At 44.2% G+C, this 22,015-nt stretch overlaps 1 protein-coding gene across 1 annotated transcript in view; it reads right to left on the bottom strand.

The window, feature by feature from the left end:
• Positions 1 to 22,015, bottom strand: part of IGFBP7 (insulin like growth factor binding protein 7) — a 68,278-nt gene that overhangs the window by 8,368 nt on the left and 37,895 nt on the right. The window contains exon 2 of the mRNA XM_032459617.1: positions 1,044 to 1,153. Coding sequence (XP_032315508.1) covers positions 1,044 to 1,153 — 110 coding nt within the window. The remainder of the gene's footprint in view (positions 1 to 1,043; positions 1,154 to 22,015) is intronic.

Below are 22,015 nucleotides of genomic sequence, written 5' to 3'. Positions count from 1 at the left end.
CAAACAAAATAATCAGGAGAGACCATCACCCATCTTCAAGCTTGCTGGAGAAGCAAACCAGCTGAAAAGGGGTGTCTGGTTATGCCTTTTTGACTTAAACTATATTTCCTCTTACTAGCATGAGTTGGATGATATTTACTCCATAGATTGCTGTGAGGCTTAAACAAGGCAACATGTATCAGGGCAATAGTGTAACATAATGTACAGTATGGCTGTGAAGTATTACTAGGTCTGGCAAATGTTTTCTCTTCCCTCCCACAGACATTCTGAGAATGTGCTGTCCTTCACAAGTGGAGACAGTTTTACAAGATAATGCCCCTTGAAGGAAAACATTTTCGGAATCAGTAGCTACTAGCATCTCTTGAGTGTTAATTATGTATCTGACAATGAGCCAAGTGATTAAGCTGCATTACTTTGTGTAATCTTTACAAGAATTCTATGCTACTTTGATCATATGGAGGAGAAGCCAAGGCTTAGAGCACTGGCATTTTCCCTCAGGGGACACTTGATAATGTCTGGAGACATTTTTAACTGTCACGATGTGTGTGTGTGTGTGTGAAAGCCAAGGATGCTGCAAAACAACTTACAATGCACAGGGCAGCCCCTACAACAAAGAACCGTCTGGCTCAAAATGTTAATAGTGCTGATGCCGAGAAATCCTGGCTGTGAGAGAACTCAGCTGACCTGGCTAAGGAACTCACATTCTTAACCACTATGTTATACTGAGACCTACGCCTGCAGGCACACACACGATCTCACACATGCACACACACACAGTCAGGAGGGGATGGGTGTTCAGCATCATAGTTCTTCCAGTTCTCAAGACTCCCTGCTCCGGACTGCTAACAAAAGCAGAGCAGCGATTATTCTGGAGGTCAGTAAGATCGTGTGTGATAGACCCAGGACAGGTGTCTGGAAGACTGTCAGGAGGCCTTGACTTTGAGGAGCAGAAGGCAATGGAACAGGCTGAGGATTTTAGGCTTTGCGCAGTATAAGAGGAGCTCACCAGTCTAGGATGTCTTCCTGAAATCTGAGGCACTGACCTTGTTCCAGATGAGGACGGGGGTTGGGATGCCGATGACCTCACAGCTCAGGTACACTTGTGCGCCACTGACGTTCCAGATGTCCTTGGGGGGCGTCACAATGGAAGGACCTAGAAGATGGCACAAAGCCAAATCATCTTTTTAAACAGTCGTTAACATCAGTCAGCGAGCTAGGAAGTAAATACTGGATTATATTTAGGAGGCTGTCCCTCTGCTGATTCTCTGAAGCTAATCTCAAAGACCAGACTGGCTTCCCCCAGCCGCCAACAGGATTTGTGGCTACACTTTGGTAATACATAGCATACATCTTGAAAGAGTCAGAAAAAGTTAGGAAGAAAAATTTATTGCTTACAGATTTTTCTTTCCCCCCAAATCATGCTTAAATGAGTTTTAATTTACCAGCTGTTTTGGTTATCTGGGACTTTCCAAATAACAGAGTGGAATTTTACTTCCAAAATATTAAATGTTTTTCTTTTTTGTTTACCACCATTTCTTTCGGGATGGGATGGGGCAACAAGCAACCACTCCTTGGGTGACGAAAGAAAAGAAATATCTCAGAAGATTTCTGCAAATGTGCTGAATACCCAAAAAAGACGGCAGTCCCTGCCGCCAGCAGTTTGGATCTAAAATTGACAAGTCAATGGTGGTAACGGCAGGGATGCCAACTTTCACTGAAGAGAAAGGCATGGTGTGCTGTGTGTGCTGGGAGGCTGGAAGGAGGCACCTCTGAACAGAAGTGGCCTGGGAGTCACGGAAGAAGGTGGGAGTGTCCTTCCCAGCTCAGACAGGGAGAAGCAGTGACAGGTTTACTGTGTGTGACCAGGGCCCCAAGAAGAGGGCTCTTTCCCAAGGTTCTCAGTGTCCACGTGCCTGGCAGGGAGCACTGGCTGCTAGAGGCACCTGTCAAGGCACTGCCTGAACAGAGTGACCAGTATGAGACCACCCAGGGAGAGCCCAGAGCTATCTGTACCTCCCCACCTGCCCCACTTCTGGAACACATCCCTAGGCCTTCGCTCTCATGCCCCCTCCAGTAAGAAGGCCCTTATGCAGAACCAACATCAATGATGTGCATCCTTTTTGTTACTGAAGAGGTCCTGGGGTTAAATCTGGCCCGTCACTTGTTGCATGGCTTGTAAGTGGTATTTATGTTTTAAAATGGTTAGAAGTTTTTAAAAGAAGGATATTTCAAGATGTGAAAATTATCAGAGGTTCACATTTCAGTGCCCATAAAATGAAGTTTTACTGGAACACAGCCATGCCCAGAGGAGGCAGTTGCAGCTAAGACTGTACAGTCTAAGATATATTACTATTTGACCCTACGTAGAAGTGCTGGTCCCTGCTCTTATCAGTTGTGGGGTGACCAATGCCTAAATAAGACATTACAGGAACGTTTCAGGACTTTGATCCTTTATGCATTACCCCAGACAGATGCAAATAAACCCACTGGATAATTTCTGATCCAGCTCTAGAATGTTAACATTACTTTTTTTTTTTTAATGTATTGAGTATAGTTGATTTACAATGTTGTGTTAGTTTTTGGTGTACAGCATAGTGATTTAGTCATGTGTGTGTGTGTATATGTATGTATGTATATATATACACACACATATTCTTTTTTATATTCTTTTTCATTATAAGTTATTGCAAGATACTGAATATAGTCCCTGTGCTATACCATAGGATCTTATTGCTTATCTATTTTTTATATAGGAGTTTGTATCAGCTAGTCCCAAACTCTTAATTTATCCTGCCCCCACCTCTTCTCCCTTTGGTAACCATAAGTTTGTTTTCTGTCTGTGAGTCCATTTCTGTTTTGTAATAAAGTTCATTTGTCTCATTTTTTTAGATTCCACATATAAGTGATACCATGTGCTATTTGTCTTTCTCTGTCTTAGTTTACCTAGTATGATAATCTCTAGGTCCATTCATGTTGCTGCAAATGGCATTATTTTATTCTTTTTCATGTCTGAGTGGTATTCCATTATATAAATATACCACATCTTCTTTATCCAGTCATCTGTTGATGGACATTTAGGTTGCTTCCATGTCTATATAGTGCTGTTATGAACATTGGGGTGCACGTATCTTTTCAAATTGGAGTTTTCTCTGGATCTATGCCCAAGAGTGGGATTGCTGGATCATATGGTAAGTGTATTTTTAGTTTTTTAAGGAATCTCCATGCTATTTTCCATAATGGCTGCACCAAACTACATTCCCACCAGCAGTGTAGGAGGGTTCCCTTTTTTCCACACCCTCTCCAGCATTTATTGTTCATGGACTTTTGAATGATGGCCATTCTGACTGGTGTGAGGTGATACCTCATTGTAGTTTTGATTTGCACTTCTCTGATAATTAGCAATACTGAGCATCTTTTCATGTGCCTATTGGCCATTGGTTCATCTTCATTGGAGAAATGCTTGTTCAGGTCTTCTGCCATTTTTGGATTGGGCTGTTTTTGTTTGTTATTGAGTTGCAGGAGCTGTTGAAATGCAACACTACTGAAGTCTACAGGTGTGGAAAGAGCTGTGCTTGCTCACTGCTTTCTGCTGAGGGGCCAGCTCCCCAACATCGGCAGGAGCAGAGTCAGGTACACCTACTTTTAGTGAGTGGTAATCAGTCTTTCACTTCTGCTAATTCACAATGCCAGGTTTCACGCATCAGGGGCCTTCAGAGAGTCCACACTAGAGGGAAATAGAGCTGGGAGCCTGGGATCCCGGTGGACAACACTGCTCCCAGAACCAAACCTGGCCCCTACTCGAAGCTCCACACCATTTCTGCAAAGAATGAGTTAATTATTCCCTCTGATTTTCAGCTTTCCACTGCCTCGGGTCTTCCAGCTGAATAAAATATCTAACTACTGGGTCATCTTGCACCAGAGTCTTGGGAAAGGGACAACCTCCCCTCGGGGCCTGGAAAGTTTTCTGGCATAATCAGAAATCAAAGGCCATGAAGTCTCCCCTTTTGCAACAGGCTATTTCCAGTCCACGATTAATTTCTTAAAACAGAAAGGAAATGACAACAGCATGTAAGATTTTTCCCACTCATCTAAAGTATTGGAAGCTAGTTTTTTAACAAATCCCTTGGGGTAGTTTTTTTTCCCCTTTGTAAGAATGTGCAAAACAAAGTTTTGAAAGCTCTAAATATATTTGGTGCTTCCTTTCCTATAACCCCTAGGTCTAAAGAGGAAGTGTCTATCTTGGCCAGGGGTCTTGGCTTTTCTGTCGCAAACATGGATGTGGTAAGCCCAGCGGGGCTGTGTTTACGTGTGTCTCTGGCTCTGTCTCCGACGCTTCCGAGTCTGTCCTCACTGACATGAGACCCTGCAAAGGGCAGGGCTGGGCCTCACCGCATCTCAGGCTTCCTCCAGGGCCCTGGGACCTTGCAGGCTTGGCCACTGCAGACCGGATCTGGCTCACCTCCGAGGGCCCCACATGGCTCTGTCCTCCTTCCCACCACATGGACTTGGCAGGGAAGCTCCAACTTCAGGGGATCTCAAGGGAGTGTTCTGAGAAGAATACACCAGAGTTCAGAGATTGGAGGGGCTCGGGAACAAGCTGCCTCTCACGGGGCAAAACCACAGGAGGAATGTGAGACGTTTCTGCTGTGAGATCCGAACGCCTCAACCTTGCATTAAGCCACTTATTTCAATGCGCAGGCATCCCTCTACAGGCAGAGCAGGGAGCAGAGGCGGTGTCTGTGTCCGGGGCAGGCTCTAGGGGGCACACGGAGGAACTCCAGCCCAATTTTCTGTCACAGATCTTGAAAACATGCTATGGATTCTTCCGATGGCCTAATTTTAAAACTAAGATATTCTTAGTAACTTTTCTTTTATGATTAGTGCTTTTGGTATCCTGTTAAAATTTTTCTTGCCTCGCCAATGCCATAAAGCTCTCCTATTTTCTTCGACAAGCCTTATGGTTTCCCCTTTAACATTTAGGTGTATAGTCCATCTTGAATTAATTGCTGTGTATGCTATGAAGTACAGGTCAAAGTTCATCCCCCCCTCTCCAAAGGACAACCAATTGCTTTGGCACCATTTGTTGAAAAGACTGTCCTTTTCCTACTGAAAATGGTGCCTTTGTGGTAAATCCACTGACCGAATATGTGTGAGTCTATTTTTGGATTTTCTATTCTGTTCTGTCGGTCTATGTGTAAGTCCTTGTACCAACAACCACGGTATGATTTAGAATTGTTTCAAAACTGAAGCACTGAATGGAGGGCAGACCCATTATATCCATCTCCCTCCAATCCCTCCCTTAGTCCAAGAAGCAGAATATTTCAGGAGGAGCAAAAATTCTTTAAAAACACCTGATCCCACTCATGAATACTTGGAATGAGAGCCATCACCAGGGCGTTCGAGACAAATCATGCTGCAGGTTCTTCTTTCTTGCTCCTAACTCTTAGAATACATAGGAAACCTTGGGGGAATGGGCTGAGTCAACAGTCGGACCATTCTGAGAACAGAAATGATTTTTGACAATTCTGCTACTAGGCTATGCCTAGAATTCTACAAGATTTCCATACCACAAACATCTGTATTACTCACTGATTCCTGTTGAGTTGATGGGGTGGAGAGGCAGAGGAGGGGCCAGTTTGTTGTACAATATTTATGAAAACCGTTGGCTATTTCAAATGTCCTTGATCCACAGAGACACCAATTGGACACATCTTGCATGGAAGTGAAGGGATGGTGAAAATGTTTGGGGTTAATATGATGGCAGCTCCAACAACACTGTACTCCCCTCCCCCACTCTAAAGATCCACCATCCCACATACTCCATTGACAAGCAACTTCACTTCCAACCATCATCTGGAATTACATGTCTACCATGCAATTCAATTCCTGAAGGTTCTGTTCTACCTCAGGAGAGCACTCGACAAAATAACTCTTTACCAAATAACTTCTAATTCTTTCCCATGTTGCCTTTTTCCCAAGAGGATGAAAGCATATCCAGAATTATTCCTGTTTTTAAGGATAAAGGAACTTTTAGTTCATTCTGAGCTCATATCCGGGCTGAAAGCTCAAAATCAGTTCTCAGAGGCCAAGCCAAGGGTAACAACACTGCCATCTAAATCATACTCAGTGTTTGGATTCCATTTAAAACAAGTCATAGAATATTTAAATGTATAGGAACAAACATCAGGATAGGTTCATTTATTTATTTATCCTTGCCTTTGTTCCAGTAAGGACTTCAGGCTGCTCAAACATCTGTCTAGCAGACATCCTGTACAGAGTAACTGCCCACTGCCTTTCTCCTCCCCTGCCCACCAGTGGACAACAATAGACAGCAACCAAGCTGTCACAGTGCTGCCTGGTGGCTGGTGTGACGAGAGTCTACCCCAAGGCTTTCCCCACCTCCAACCCACCTTATCTTCCTGTCTCAGATGATTATCCCCAAACTAGGTTACTCCATTTGCCTTTCTTATCTTCCACAACTTGGCTAGTTCTCATTCAATCTCATTTGATCTTTCTAAACTGTCTAAGTTCGTTTTCTTGCTCCCTTATTTTTCATCACTCTTGCCTGGTAAACTTAGATGATGTCTTCTTTTTAATCATTCCTGGAAGGGAAAAAGGAAGAAAAAGAAGCAAGGGAAGGAGGAGGTAGAGGAAAAGAAGAAAGAAAAAGTAAAATGAAAGATAGCTAGATCCTAAATGAAGTTGTTGCAAAGAAGAAAAAAGTTCTAAGTTTGGAAGAAAACTAAAACTCGGTTTAATTAATCAGTGTCACCTTCAGAGTATCTAGAAGGAGTCAGAAGCGTCCTACAGAATCCCCACCAAAGTCTACATTTTCCCCCCTTAGCCACTTTTAATTAAGTTCTAGACAAATGACCTATAGACTACAGATTACTTTGGGGATATTCATTTATAACCTAGAAATAGCTATGTTCTGAGAAATCATTAAAGATATAAAAAAGAAAGAATTGTGGATGATTTAACTTTGGAATATTTCAATTTGATTCTGAAGAGATAAAGGGCAATTCTCCCAAAATACACAAATGTCATGAGGAAAAGAGCCTGAAATGGAATTAATTGAGTTTGAGCAGCAATTCATTCCAGCTGATTTTTACATAAAGTTGTAGCAGAGAAGACAGAGTTAAAATTTGTTATCCTATAAAAAGCATGGGAATAATGTAAAAGAAATATGTGAACAATTTCCTAGTCTCATACAGAGCCCAAAACATGCCCCAGACATGACCTGAGATGTCCTCACCATGTTACCATTAAAAACACAAAAAACAAAGCACTTTTGGGGAGAGAACACTTGTCTCTAGATCCTTGTCCACTGCTTATAGCCAGGAAAGAGACTTTGGACAAACCACTCACCCATTTTTACAGAAGAAACCAGGGCAGGTCTGCAAATTTCCTCTTTGAGTTGGAAGTGAGTGTACCCACCATGAATGAGTCCTAGAGCACAGTCAATTGGCATCTTTGACATCCATGGCGTTTTGAGGTTCCACTGACTGGTTCTGGAGCTCTGATCCCTCACAAGTCAGTCCAATGCACCTCTCTACAAAAATGCAATGTAACTCATAACAAATTTCATTCTCCCAGTAATGAAAAGAAAATAGCGCTTATAAAGGTATCAGTGGTTACCTAGTTAGCCAATTTTTTAATCTGGAAAAGCTGCATAGAAGATGTTAGGAGAGGTCATGTTTTGGAGCTAAATGTGTATACTCAATTGAACCTGGGAAATGGTCAAAAGTCAAATTTTCCCTAATAGTCCAATTTTATCCAATTTTGTTGATATCTCATTTAACCACACATTTTTTTCATTTCATTGCCTTCTTCATTTCCCCTACTATCCCTTCCATTTTTACCCTACAAATCCTTTTTTTTTTCTTACTTCTACTAAAACTCTCTGCTCCTAACATTCATGCTCACTCCTCATTACATGCTTATTACCACTTCTAGAACCTTTGTTTATGCTGATGCACTTGCCTACTTGGGAGGTCCTCCTTTCTCTAATCGATTATCTATGTGCTACCCTTTATTCAAAGCTGTAGGGCTTAAGTTTCATCTTCCTTTTGACTTTTTTTTTTTTTTTTTTTTTTTTTACAGCTCCAGTTCCCACTTATTTTTTCTCTGAAATCTTGTTGGGTCCAGAGTTAGTGCCACACAGCTTAGTGCGTCTTTATTCTCTAATGCTTTCTCCAGCAGGGCTAACTGAAGATGCCAGTGTCCTGATGGAGCTAGAACTGAGCCAGAAACTCTAGAATCAGATGTTCTCATGTTCATTAGAAGAGGGACAGCCCAGATTGTTTGCAGTGGAAAAAGGGCAGCAGTAAATTCAGAACATAAGATGATTAGTCATATGGAACTGAGAAGATAGCCTCTATCTTGAAAATATACCAGTGTACACATTGCCAAGGTGCCTAACCAAAGTGGTGTCACAGTCACTTATTTATTAGCTGGAAGATTATTCGTTGTGATTTTCTTTAATCTTCCATTTGACTTTCTCTTGCCATAAACAATATTTCTTGGCTACTGCATATCTGCCAATCTGTATAAAATCAGGGATGTAAAATAATTTAAATATATATTAGCCAAGAAAATCCCATTGAGGAGGGCAGATCTGCTGTGGGGAAAGGATCATCAGTCATCCTCACATCAAAAACAGGGTTTCTGCAATATGCTCGTTACATTTTTCACATTGTAGCACTCATTGAGTACTTATTAGCATGGCCAAGATAGCGGATATCTCCAAGTTATGATAGATTTGCAAACCATACTTCTCTTGTCTCTTAATGATTCTGGGTCCTAAAATAGTTCATAGAGAGTGTGTGCATTCATACCAAAAAAGGAGGGCCTATGAACCAAGTAAGACACCACATATGGTGATGAAGAGTTCAGACAACTTGGCAAAAATCCCCAGATTAGATTCCGATAACACACTGAAGGGAAAAGCACCAAACAAAAGTACAAAATGGGAAAAGAATAGTAGGAAGGCACTTTGGCCAAGCAGGGGAAGGGGATGAAACAGGAGGAAACTTCCTGATATTAAATAAGGGGAAACAGTAACTGTATGGCTAATTAAAGGGCAGAGCCATCTGCCAAGGCAAGTCATTTCAGGAACTCCTGAAGGTGGGCTGATGGAGCAGCTGACCCTTGGTATGAAAATCCAGCACACAGTCTCAAGGGTATCAGCTGAGGACAGTAAGGGCAGGAGAAACAAGTACTAAATCTTAAGCAGCACAGGCCAGACTTAATTTCAGGGTTTTAGTTTAAGGCAAAGTCATCTGGTTACTGCAGCCACTGTTGGTCATTTACACTTTAGTGTGAGTGAAAACCTAAAAGTTTTTAATGATGGGGCCCTCCCAAACACTGCTGGGGGCAAAGGTATGTAAGAATTGCTTCCTCTTCACATATAATGTATTGAAGTGGGGTGGAGGAGTTTTAACATGTTTAGACTGAGAACAAAATGCTAGGGAGGTAATAGACTCATGAGTTTGGAGCATGAACTTTGGAACCAGGAATTCTGCTCTACCACTTCTGAGTTATGTGACACTGAACAAGTTATTTAACTTCTCTCAGTTTATTCACCTGTTAAATGGGATAATATCTAAGCCATCAGATTATCAGAAAGATCAAATAAGATACAGCAATTAGTACAGTACCTGGCATGGGGTAAACACTCAGTAAGTGTTAGCTATTGCTTTTATTTCAAAGTCAATTCCTTATGACTAGAGCTGATACAAATTGCTTCTTCAGAGAGTGGAGACAACGTGTCACTTGGGCCTGGGGTGGCTGGGGAAAGGAGCTGGCATCTGAGAAGGCCCTGAAGTTCAGGAGTAGGCTTCTCTCAAGGAAGGTTTTCACCTTTAGAGACCTGCCTGAGCAGAGGTGTGGAGGCAGGAAAACACTAGCTGGCTGGTGGAACAGTGAGCACCCCAGTCCGGCTCGGGGAGAGCGCTGCAGAAAAAGGGAGGAGCTGCGACTCGGGTGTGGGGCACAGAGAGTGGAAGGTGGAGGAGATGGGGCCGTATGGTCCAATGTGTCTCTGAATGTTGGAGAGACATGATTCAAGTGGCATTTCAGGAGACGATTTCGAAGGCCTCTGTAGCAGGATTGAGACTAGGAGCCTAACTCCAGATTGTAGCACTGGGAACAGAGGGGAAAGGGGCAGACCTGAGCGATTACTCAGGAAGGACCAGCACTACCCAGGAAGTGACTGGCTGCGGGAAAGCAGGAATGAGGCAGAAGCTGTGGGCTGGGTAACAGGAGGCTGCTTCACGGTGAATAAAGGCCAGGGTGTCAGCCTGAGGAAGGTATGGGACTGGAGACAGGGGAAAGGATGGATTTAGGATTAGATCTGCTAAATTTGAGGTATCATCCTGGGCAGTGAGGAGGTGCTGAACCACACGGAGAGAAAGGAAGCAGACTGGGGACCAGTGCTCCAGGGTAGACACTGCCTAGTTTACACGTTCACCCTGGGAGGTCTGCGTGGGCTCCTTGGTATGAAAGGAAGACAGCTTTGGCTCACTATCCCCACAGACAGCTTCTCTGGAGAGAATACCGTCAGCTTGCTGCTGAACACCTGGCCCTTTCCCACCCCATGGCTGGTAAAGCAGAGGAGCACACCGCTAGACACTGCTTAGCCACCAGCCACTTATCTGCTGGCTGGTGAAAGCAGGCTGTCCAGTATGATACAGCCCTGGTGACAGCACATAGAGATCCTATGAATTACATTTCCTGGCTGACTCCTAGTTACCTCTGGGTTAATGAGACACCCTTTTGGCTCCAGCCTTTGATGCTGAAAATCTTCCTAGAGTGTATTGGTCTATGTTTTTCCTGTAATAGACATCACAGTATTCAGATGTCTTTCTATGATGACTGTGAATCTTGCAAAGTCTCAAAATTATCACCATGAATTTGAACTGATCATGGGTCATAAACAGAAAGTTGCTTCTTAAAATTTGTGGCTTGCAAACAAATTTCTTATTTGACAATATCCTCTTAGTCTTCTCCCCTAACTTATATGGGTCCAGCACAAGATGAACAGGATAATGACCAAGGGTCTGACTCCAGTCTGAGGTTCCTGCCCACAGGTGCTTCTGGTACATATGGTCTGGAGTCATCCTTGGAGGAACCCTGCATTAGGTAAAGTAAATCCATGAAGGATTTAAAGCCAAGTTCAGGTGTGTAAGTGGAGACATCACTGGTCGCTGTGTGGCGGATGAGCTAACCTGGGGCTGTGTCAGCAACACTGCCAAGGGGTGAGCTCATGTCCTCGGCAGCGCTCCCATGGAAGCTGGAACACTGAAACTACCATCATCACACCAGACTGATGTCCACGCAAATACAATTAGTGGGCTACATTTTCATTTAGGTTTGAGCATATGGAAGAACTGACTACACAGAGTACCTTTATGAGGGAAAACTCCCTAGTTAAGTAGGTGTATCTTGTTCATGCTAATGGAACCTTGGAAATACCCCCCCACCCCCACATTTCACTGAGCCTGTCCTATCTGGACTATGACTCACCTTAAATCCAACCTATTAAAAATTTAGGTCACTTTTTCCTATTCTGCAAGCACAGAACAGGGTGGAGAATTTTCCACAGGAGGGCACTTACTGCCACCTGATTCTGGGCTTCCTAGAAACCCAGAGAGTGAGTTCCCCCAGGACGCTTCATCTTTGAGTCTCTGCCTCCCTGACATACACACCCACTACTTGACATCGTCAGGCATCAGAGAAGTGTTTTCTGAACCAAGCCGTGAGCTATAAGGGGAAGTCTTCCGGAGCCTGAAGGCTCACCCACCCTCAGCGTTTAGTCTCTGTCCACAAGACCTGAGCTGACTAATAGGAGTTGCAGCCTGGGCAGTTCCCAAGAAAGAGATGTTCTTGAACGCTGCCCCTGAGGGGAAGGATGTGAGGGACTCCCCAGTGTCCTTCAAATTCAGGAGGGTTGGACTTGCTAAGCCTAGTGCCTAGAACATTTCGGAACGGTGAAGAAGGCTGAGGCCTGAGCTCCCAGGAGGCCCTGGGAGGCCACTTCTGCTGTTCCTTGTCCACTAGACAGCCTGGGTACCAGGGAGCTTCCATCCACCCAGGGTCTTTAGAAGACTAAAGTTCTTTGGCTCCTTGAGAACTAGATAAGCCCTCAACTCCACTCTCTCCAAGGAAGAGATTTACACAGCAGGAGACCCAGTAAATCCCTCAGGCCAGGCTGCCCGCTCTGGTAGCAGCCTGTGGGAACTGACAGTGCAGTACAGGGTCCCCCTTTGAGACTAGGAGCTATCGGAAAGAGGAGATTTTTCCAGTCTCTGGGAGGTTATGCAGGTTGGAAAAGATCTCACGGAGGGGCGTCTGCAAGAATAACAGGCACCAGACACACAGCCAACGGGGCTAGCTCCAGCCACACAGGAGGATTCTGTCTAGCAGTGGTTGCCAATCCTGGCTGCACACTGAGCTCCTCCAGGAGTGTTTAGTACCCATGCCTGGGCTGCGCTCCCAGAGTTTCTCGTCGGTCTGGGTGTGGGGTCTGGCGCTGGAATATTTTTTAAACTCCCCAAGTAAAACTACTCAATAAAAATGTGGCTTCAGAGTAGGATATACTCAGGTGATGAGGAGGGCATGAAGGTGGAAAGTAAGAGAGAAGAGGAGAGAGATTTGGAGAAATAATGCCCCCAAGTCTTTTCAAGGAGAGGCCGAGGATACCTGGGAGATCCAAGTACTCAAGGAGAAGAGAGGACAGCCCCAGGAGCTGGAGCGAAGGGGGAAGCAGTAGAGAAACCTGATAGCAACGCCTCCTCACTGTTACTATTACTGCTCTAGCTCTTGGGGGACAGTGGGCAGTGTCCGACTTCCCTCCTTTGTCAGGAGCTTCGAATGGCCTGCTCTCAGTTTCAGCAGTTCTCTTTCTGTGCCGGTCTCCATTTTCCTAAAAGAGCATTTGATTCTTATCCTTAACCCTCTCCTGCCCTCGGAACTCCTACCCTCCTGAGTGCCAGAGATGGGGCTCTGCAGCTGGGGTCTGTGGGTCCCAGTGAAAACCCCACGAAATCTGGACCCATTGCCTTCACTTATTTAGAGTCAGATCGCCTCTCTGTTAAGACAAGTTCGACCCAGCTTTAAGAGGACCTGGAGCCGGGCAAAACACAAGGGGTCTGTGTGTGAGGCGCCAGCCCCCTCGGGCTGCTGTGCGCCGGGCGTGCTTGTGCCTGGCATCTGTGCTTGTGATGTCGCAGCCCGCCAGGCCCCAGCTCTTTCCACTTGGAATTCACATGGTTACGGCCGCCGCCTTGGCGGACAACCCCAGACATGACTCAGCCGCGCATAACAGCTCCCCCTGTTCTTCCTCGGTGTTCTTCCCTCTTTCACTCGTGCCCTCTGGTTATTTTCTGTACCCCTCTGTGATCTGCAGACTTGAAAGCTCTCAGCTATTTACCCCAAGTCTCATCCTTTGTTTATCTCTGCTTTGCTGAGTGTTCTCAGATTTCCTCCCCTCTTCCTAGTGGGATTTAGCGTTACTTCTCCCATGTTCTGCATTTTCCAGCACATTCCCCAAGGCTCAAACTAGAACAGACACTCCTCTTATCTTGTGGGCTAATTCTTCTTGTATGTGTCTTGGGTACTTACAACATTTGCTACTGTGTACTTGAACTGTGTGTTCCAGTACAAATCTAAAACATCCTCTCTGAGTGCTGGGAGGAAATTCACTCCACAGAAGGTGCTAGATGTGGGTGCAGTGGACCATCTGAGCTTGGAAGAGCTAGGTTGTTCAGGGAGGCTCAGAAGTGCCAAGTAACACTGCTCTGAAAATCCAGGGAAAGTGGGCATGTCTGAGCATAGGGCAGGAGCACCTCTCTGTGGGATCCGGGAGACTCCAAATAAGGGTTTTGTATTTTCACTAGTGAGGCAAGTCACGCTTACTCTTACCAGGTTGGGGAACGACCTGGAGCCCATTCTGCTGGGTGTGAGCTATGAAAAATGGGGACCAGGTAAAGGAAAGCTACGCCAATGCACAGGGGAGCAGTCACCCTAGAGTGAGGGACCCTGGGGGCATGAGAACTGCTCTTTCCTACTCTTACTGGTATTTATAGGACCAGACAGCTTTACTTTGGCATTTTGATTATTTTCCAATAGTGATTAGTTTTCTATAATTAGTACTTTTTTTTTTTTGAGTTTTGTTTTCCTTGAGTTGTTAATTCATTTTACAATGCAGGAAGAAAACAAAGAAAGGGGTTTTCATGGTTTCAATAGTAGATTGGGTTTTGGGGGGTTTTTTTTAAATAAGAAATATTTTTATTTCAAGAAGTATGTATTGAAGGCATCCTAAAACCTTAAATGGGATTTTGGACATGTAAGTCTACAGAACACACAAAATTAAATATGCAAATCTGCCCCACTCTCTCAGGCTGGAACTGGATACTGGACACTGGAAGGAGGGTATCCCTTAGTACAGAAGTCTCTGAAGTCGTGTATAGAATACTCCATAGTAGTAGATCAGCATTAAATACTAGCCACCGGGTTTTCAGAACTCAATTTGTCTTATAGACTGAAAAAGTTGTGTACATCCAACATGTAGAGACAGTCTTACCCCAGCTGGCCTGGCCTGTCAGTACACAGACATCTGTAAGTGATGGGAGCTTCACGGCCTAGAACCTGTGCCCATGGGAGCGGGGAGGGCAGGGCAGGGAACAGACGTTTCTCAAGGGTCGTTTCTGATCCTGGACCCTCAGTTGGAGCCTGCTGCCTCCCCTTCACATCTTTGGTCTTTTAAACCAAGGTCAGTGATGAGGACCTGGGTAGTTCTAAAGAGTGAACATCACTGGCCCCCAGCCATCATCTGAGCAGTCACTAGAGCGCGATGGTCAGTCCCTCAGTGAAGTACCAAAAATCCAGGGAAGACCGGACAGAGGCCCAGGCCCAGGCTCTAGCCCGCAGTGCTGACCATAACCACTGCAGCACGTCACAAAGACTGGTTTTATAAGAAAAACATGAGTGTTTGCAGCTCCCTTGTCTCAGGAAGCAGCTCTCCCCACGAGTCACTGCCCGCCCTTGCCAGAGGCACAGCCAGTAGGAGACTGGGTTTTGGAGGTGAAGAGTTTGCATCTTTACAAGGCCTGGGAGCAGCTACATGCAAAGTACCCTATGGGGCCTGTCACAGAAACATCCCTGCCCTCTGCAGGTGTTCCCTCTATCAGCCATGGGCTCCAGCCTTGGAGATTTTCTTCTTTTGTTTAAGTAAAGAAAATAATTTCCTCACAGTGCAGCAGCTGGGACTTCAGACTTGGCACCTCTTCAGAGCAGCTGTGCATAAAAGTAGGAAACTTGTTCTTAAGAAACTTGGGGAAGAAAATGTCCTCGAGCTTCCTGAAATTGATGTGGAGGCTGCCTTTTATGCCTCCTCAGTCCTTGCCTTTCGGGTATACTCTCAGGGAATGACCTCTGTAGGAAGCTGGGGGCTTCAAAGATGAGGGAGGGTGCTTGTTCTGCTTGTGAACAAGGCGGAGAGGTGGCAAAGCAGTCCAGGCTTAGCGAGTCCATGGGAAAGGATAATGGTCTCCGAGCCTGTAAATCAGTTAAACTGACACTTGAAGAGAAGAAAACTCAAAGTAGACTCTAATAGATAAAATAAGACAGGACCCTTGGGACAAGTATGACATTGGTAATCACGGAGCCTGCCTCCACCCACGCACCCATGGGAGCTTGGCCTCTGTGAAAACAGAGGGTCATGATCTCTGGAGCTGACAGCCTGGAGCATGATCTCCTCCACGGACAGTTCGGAGCAAGTTTCAAAAAAGTAAGTAAGCAGCATTTTAACCTACACAATAATAATGAGGAATAACAAATCCACAAATATTCCAGTGTCAGCACTACATAGCTTTTCCAATGTCATACAACCTGCTCAGAAAATGATTAAAGAATGGATCTTTCTGGAACATACTGATCCTCAGACGTAAAACTGGGCTCTCCAAAGGTTTAAAATTCCTACAAATTAGGGGATATCAAAAGAAAAATGTCATCTCTTCATCATCAATACTCATTCCCTGCAATTAGAGCACTAACTTCTACCATCGCTTCGATGAGTTTATTCCTTAAATGCAAAATCCCTGTAGAAAAAGGTATAAACGTTGAGAAAGATTCACAGTGATAATCAGATTTCAGCACTGCGTGGCACTCAGCAGGTAAAAACATGGAGCGGATTCATTCATTCCGGTCCTCCGTGAGCTAAGTGCTGTGCCGGGTGACATGAGGGGTGGAAAATTGATGGGTTTGGACTCCTACCCGACATGGATTTACAATCCACAAAGTGTAGACAAGCATATTAGCAATTATAATATGGATGGAGTGTGACTGTTCTTATGATGCTAATATAAATATAAAAAATACCCTGGCCGTATAGTCAGAACTGAATTCATGGAAGAGGAAAAGGGATTTCACAGTTAAAGACAGTGGGTGGGGTTGGGAAGGAAATTTCAGGCAAGGGGATCAGCCTGGGCAAGGAAGTGAGCTTCACTTTCTATTGGTTTTGGGCTTAACAGCCCACAAAGAGTTTTTATATCCATTACTTCATTTTGATTTTCCCAGCAATCTTGTCAGCTAAGCTCGTCATTTTACAGATAAAGACTCTGAGGTTTGGGAAGGTTAAGTGTCTTGCGCAAAGTCACCAGCCTGGGAGTGCTGTGCCCAGGACACTAATCTATGTTCTCTGCGTCCAAACCCAAAGCTTTCCCTAGGCTCCTGTGGTGCCTCTGTGCACAACCCGGTATGGCTGAAGTGGTCCATCTTGTTTTGTTCTGTTGGGGGGTGAGGTGTTTCGAGAGAGGAAAAGAAATCTTGAGAACTAGAAGCCAGACTAGATTGCAGAGGTTTTCGATGTCAAGCTAAGGAGATTACCTGTGTTTACAAGCTATCATGAAGGAAAGAAAAACAGGAGAATAAAAATACTGAGGTATTTTGGAGAAAAGATTACACATTTGTGAGAATCATAAATAGAGGTCACGTCTCAACATTCACACTCTGGCCTGAAATGTTTCAGAAGTAGTATGTGAGCGGCTCTGGGTAAGCAGTTTGCACTTGCAATCCCAAATAGGTGAGAATTACACTCCTTATACTGAATATACTGCGACTGCATGGTGAGAGCCCTACCCACACCTTAGAACAAAATAATCTGGGAACTTCAGCCCCTTTCATTAGACTTTAACAGTTTCAATGAATAGTTAATGTGAAAATCCGTATCTGAAAATATGCTTCATGTTTTCTTCTGCAAATCATCAGGAAGATGCCATCTTCCTGGAAAGCACCTTATATAGACAAGAATCCTATGAGAACTATAAAAGTCAATGGTAACAGCCAGTAAACATTCCTGGGCAGAGCCAAGCAATCCATATATTAGTGCAAATGTTTCCTCTTTGGAATTAGATAGGCTTCAGATTTACATCTTCACCTTGAGAAAAAATTTAACTGCCAGAAAGGGGGTAAGAGTCCTAAGCGAATACATTTATCTAAACTACAATATCCAGAATAAATAAGATCTGGCCCTAAGTATGTTTCCAGCCTTATGTCAACGTCCTTCCTGAGCTCTGAGCTCCCACCATAATGAACTTCTGTGTTCCTCAAATGTGTCCTGCTCTCCCTGGCCCCCAGCCTTTGTGAATACCATTCCTTTTTCTAGAACATCCCCCCTGCTTCCCTTTCTTCCTCATCTTTGCCTGATTAACCCCGAGATATCCTTTAGATCTGTTTAGTTATCTTTTTGTTTGACAAACCTCCCTTGACCCTTCTCTCCTCCCCTAACCTTCTCCCCCATTTAGAATGGGGGCCTCCTTCCTGGTCCTCCATGGCTCCACTTACCCTCTTAACAGCATTTTCTCAGAGCACTGTGACTGTGTCTGCACGCCCCATGGGTTAGACTGCAGGCTCAGTGCTGGTAAGAACATGCCAACTTCTTCTCTCTCGTTCTTTTCTGTATCCCAATGCCCAGCACTGAGTAGGGATCAACAAACCCGAGTAGCTGAGTGAACTGATGCCAGTTACCAAAATATACACCAGGTTTGGTACTTTCACGTCAAGGTTTAAGTAGCAAGACTTCAGGAACCACTCCAGGAGAGTGGCTTTCTTTGTTGGTGATTATTAAAAAGGCTTGGGGTGGGGGGGTGGCAAGCTAGTTATAAATACTTAAAAAAATTGTTTTAACTTCATTTACTTTGAGGGAGGGGATAATTAAGTTTATTTATTTATTTATTTTTAACGGAGGGACTGGGGATTGAACTCAGGACCTCGTGCATGCTAATGCTACATGCAGCGTTCCACCACTGAGCTATGCCCTCCCCCCATTAGCTATAACTACTTTTATTGCAGAGTTTGTACAAGGGCATATTTTAGCATTTGGGCAGAGATTTTTATTAACTGTGGCTACTTAAAAATTGGTCCTCAGCTGTTCAAAGGTACAAATAGACCACTGTTTAGGGACACCCTGCTTATGTTCCTGACCCAGCTACTCAACCAGAGCAATAAAATGGCCAGAGTGGCTGATTCTGTATTTTTACGCTTACATTCACATAGATCATATGTTAAAAATTTATTTTAAAAAAGTAGCAATCTCATTAAAAAATTTAGATAAAACCCAGGAGACAAAAGGTAAAGGCTGACTCTACAGCAAAATGCTGCCTTATTACTCAATTTGTAAGATTTAAAAGTTGGGGGGTTACTGGTCAGAATTTTAGTGGGAGAAACCAGAGTGAAGTTTGGGGCAACTATTTAAAAGTGCAAAAGGGCAAGTCTGTGTTGACAAGCAATAACAGTATATTGGAAAAGATGAATTTAAAAGAAACAACCAGCAAAGCATAAACCCGTTCCCCAAAGATGTTAAACACATTTATACGAGGTTTTAAGTGAAAAAGGTCAACTTAAAAGTCTGTTTCCAAATGTGAGAGAGAGCTGCTGACTCCACAGGCAGAGGAAATCCTCCAGCTGAGGGATGGGCCCTCTCCAGGGGGCCTTGACAGGAGACAGTACTGAGACTCTCCTCTTGTGGTAAATAAATCCTACCCTTGTAATTCTTTCATGTTCTTAAATCATCACACAGCCAGTGACTTTTAGATGCAGAAGGACCCTAAGATCCATCTTGTCCAAATTCTCATTTTATATATGAGGCTTGGTGGGGGTTAAATATTTGCCTAAACACATTCCTGGATGTGGGCAGAAATGGAACTAGACTGTATGAATTCATCTCCTTGTACGTCATTAATCATCAGAAAAAACACGATCTGTTCTCAGTCAGCTGGCCGCCATTTAAACAGTGTGAAGCTGAGAGATTAGAAAGGCGCTGAGCAAAAGCATTAAGCTTGAACAGCAGCCTTTCCTTGTCGGAGGGGCGGCACACAGTTTAGTTATGGGCGTATTTCCAATTTGCATGAATGGAACAGCGACAATAAGATAAAGCTGGCTCCAGGAAAGTACTTCCCCCAGCTTCCCTGAGCCTGGGACTTGGGAAACTGCCAGCTGCTCTGGAATTCGGGAACATGACAAATGATACTGGGTAGGACTCCCCAGGTGACCTCAGCCCATGCACGCACACACGCATGGAGGCTTGTCAAGGTCCCAGGTGCCGGCTTGCCCATGGGTTGTGGCTGAGACAGAAAAACAAAGAAAGAAATTCTCCCTGAACACACACATAAGCAAAAAATGATCTTCCTGTGTTCTCTGCCAAGAGAGCTGGAGTCAAAGAGATGAGTTCAAGACTGATTCTTCCACGAAGACAAGTCAACTCAGTCTAAGGAGGTTAGAGGGCAATTTAGGAAGTAAACAAAAGTTCAGTTTCGGGAAGAGGCTTTGGAGAACACAGAGGCCATCCCTGGAATCTAACTCCATGATGAAAACAGAAAAGGGCTCACTCTTAAAGCATGGATTTCTGAAAATGCCAACAGATGGACACGTTCAAAGGGGCAACTACAGAGGCAAACAGCACCAAGATGTTAGCCCTCGTCCTACATGGAGTCTGGGTCAGAGCCAGCTCCTCGCTGAGCTGAAGAAGCATCTCAAGTGGAGAAGAGGGCCTGACGGCACTGTTCAAGTTCAGCAGTAGCACGAGAAAGTCAGATCAGAAGAAGGTACTTCCCCCTCCAGGAGTGGCCACGCTCCTGGGCTGGCCTGGGGCATCTGCCCTTCTTCACGGTCAGAGCCACTGCTCTTATCTGTATCACTTCTCTGCTTTGGCTGGCCAGTTGTTCCCCTGGCTCCCTCCCTCCCCACCCCTGCACCAGCCCCCACGCCAGCCACAGATGTGAGTTTGTGCCCACATTCTCTTTCTCTCTGTCTCCCAGCGTCACTAGAGTATCTGGTCCAGGTCTTATTCATCCCCTCTGCTACACAGGTCTCCCAACCCCTTATCAAATCCTCCCTTTTTAGGTGCTAATTGTGCTCCCCTTGAATGTGGGCTAGACTTAGTGACTCCCTTTTAAATGAACAGAATGCGATGGAAATGACAATGTGTGAATTCTGACACTAGGTCATTAAAGGCATTGCAGCTTCCTTCTTGCTTTTTCTTAGAGCACTTGCTCTGGGAGGAGCCAGGTGCCATGTTGTCAGGATGCTCAAGCAGCCCAATGGAGAGGTCCACATGATGAGGAACTAAGTCCTCATGACAGAGTCATGTGAGTGAGTCGTCTGGAAACAGATCCTTCAGTCAGCCTCAAACCTTCAGACGACTCTAGTCCCCACTGACATCTTGACTGCAACCTCATGAGAGACTCCAGGCCAAAAACTACCTAGATAAACCAGTCCCAAATTTCTGACCCACAGAGACTGTATAAGATAATAAATACTCGTTGTTGTTTACTTAGACTGCAAGTTTTGGACTAATTCATTGTGTAGCAATAAATAACTAATACAACATCTTTGAACTTTCTCTACTGTCGACTAGAGTTGTCCCTTAATTAATCATCATCTTTTTTTGGAGGAGTTTTTTTTTAATTTGCTTGTTCTGTTCTTGTCAGAAAGTCCTTTCCCCATTAGGACAACCCCCACCCCCACCCCTTGACATTTATACAGTCTTCCTGGATGAACACTTATTGGGTCATAATGGCTCAAACCCAAGAAGATCACTGGAATAATATATATTTTCAAAGACTATTCTTTGTACATGCTATCCTAGAATTTTTAATGTTACTTCATCATTATATAAAAACAAATTGGACCTTTTATCTCCCCAGGGTCCTCAAAACATAAGCCTTAACTATGAGCATATGTAACCTTAAACAGTCTATAGAAAATACAAGACACTTTTTATTTTCTTAAAAGTCTTGTATTTACATTTTAGGGAATAGTGGGTGGGATTAACCTGCCGTATACTACAACACAGATGAACTCTGAGGACACTAGGCTAAGAGAGGTAAGCCAGTCACAGAAAGTTAAATACCACATGCTTCCACTTACAGGAGATACCTAAAGCTGTCCAACTCATAGAAGCAGAAAGTAGAAGGTGGTTGCCAGGGGCTGGTGGGGAGCAGGGAATGGGGACATTCAACATTCATGCAAGAAGAAAAAAGTTCTAGAAATCTGCTGTACAACAATGTGCATATATCTAACAATACTGTATGTAACAATTTGTTAAGGGGGTAGATTTCATGTTGTGTGTTTTCTACCTCAATTTAAAAAAAGGGAAATAGTAAGATTAAAATTATCTCATTCTAAGATTCACAGCAGTGATTCCTTTTCGGCAACATTCTACAGCCTTTTCCAACACACCCTGGAGTGTCATATCATCACCAGACCCTTTCAAAACTAAGAAAATGTTTTACTTGTTTTTACATTAAGAAACAAAAATGTTGCTCTCTTCTTCCTAAAGGATTGGTAGGGTGGGAAAGGAGGTAGGATTTCACACAAACCAAACATAAGGACAGGATGTTGCATTCCAAGAAGTTTGGGAATCCATGATCTGGAGATATGTTGAGGTTTCAAAAAAAAAAAAAAGCAGGCTGAAAAAACACCTGAGCACTGGAAAAGCTAAACTCCAATCAAGGGA

Source organism: Camelus ferus, chromosome 2 (assembly GCF_009834535.1).
Source record: "Camelus ferus isolate YT-003-E chromosome 2, BCGSAC_Cfer_1.0, whole genome shotgun sequence".
NCBI lineage: Eukaryota > Metazoa > Chordata > Mammalia > Artiodactyla > Camelidae > Camelus > Camelus ferus.
This window is presented reverse-complemented; position numbering and strand designations above follow the sequence as displayed.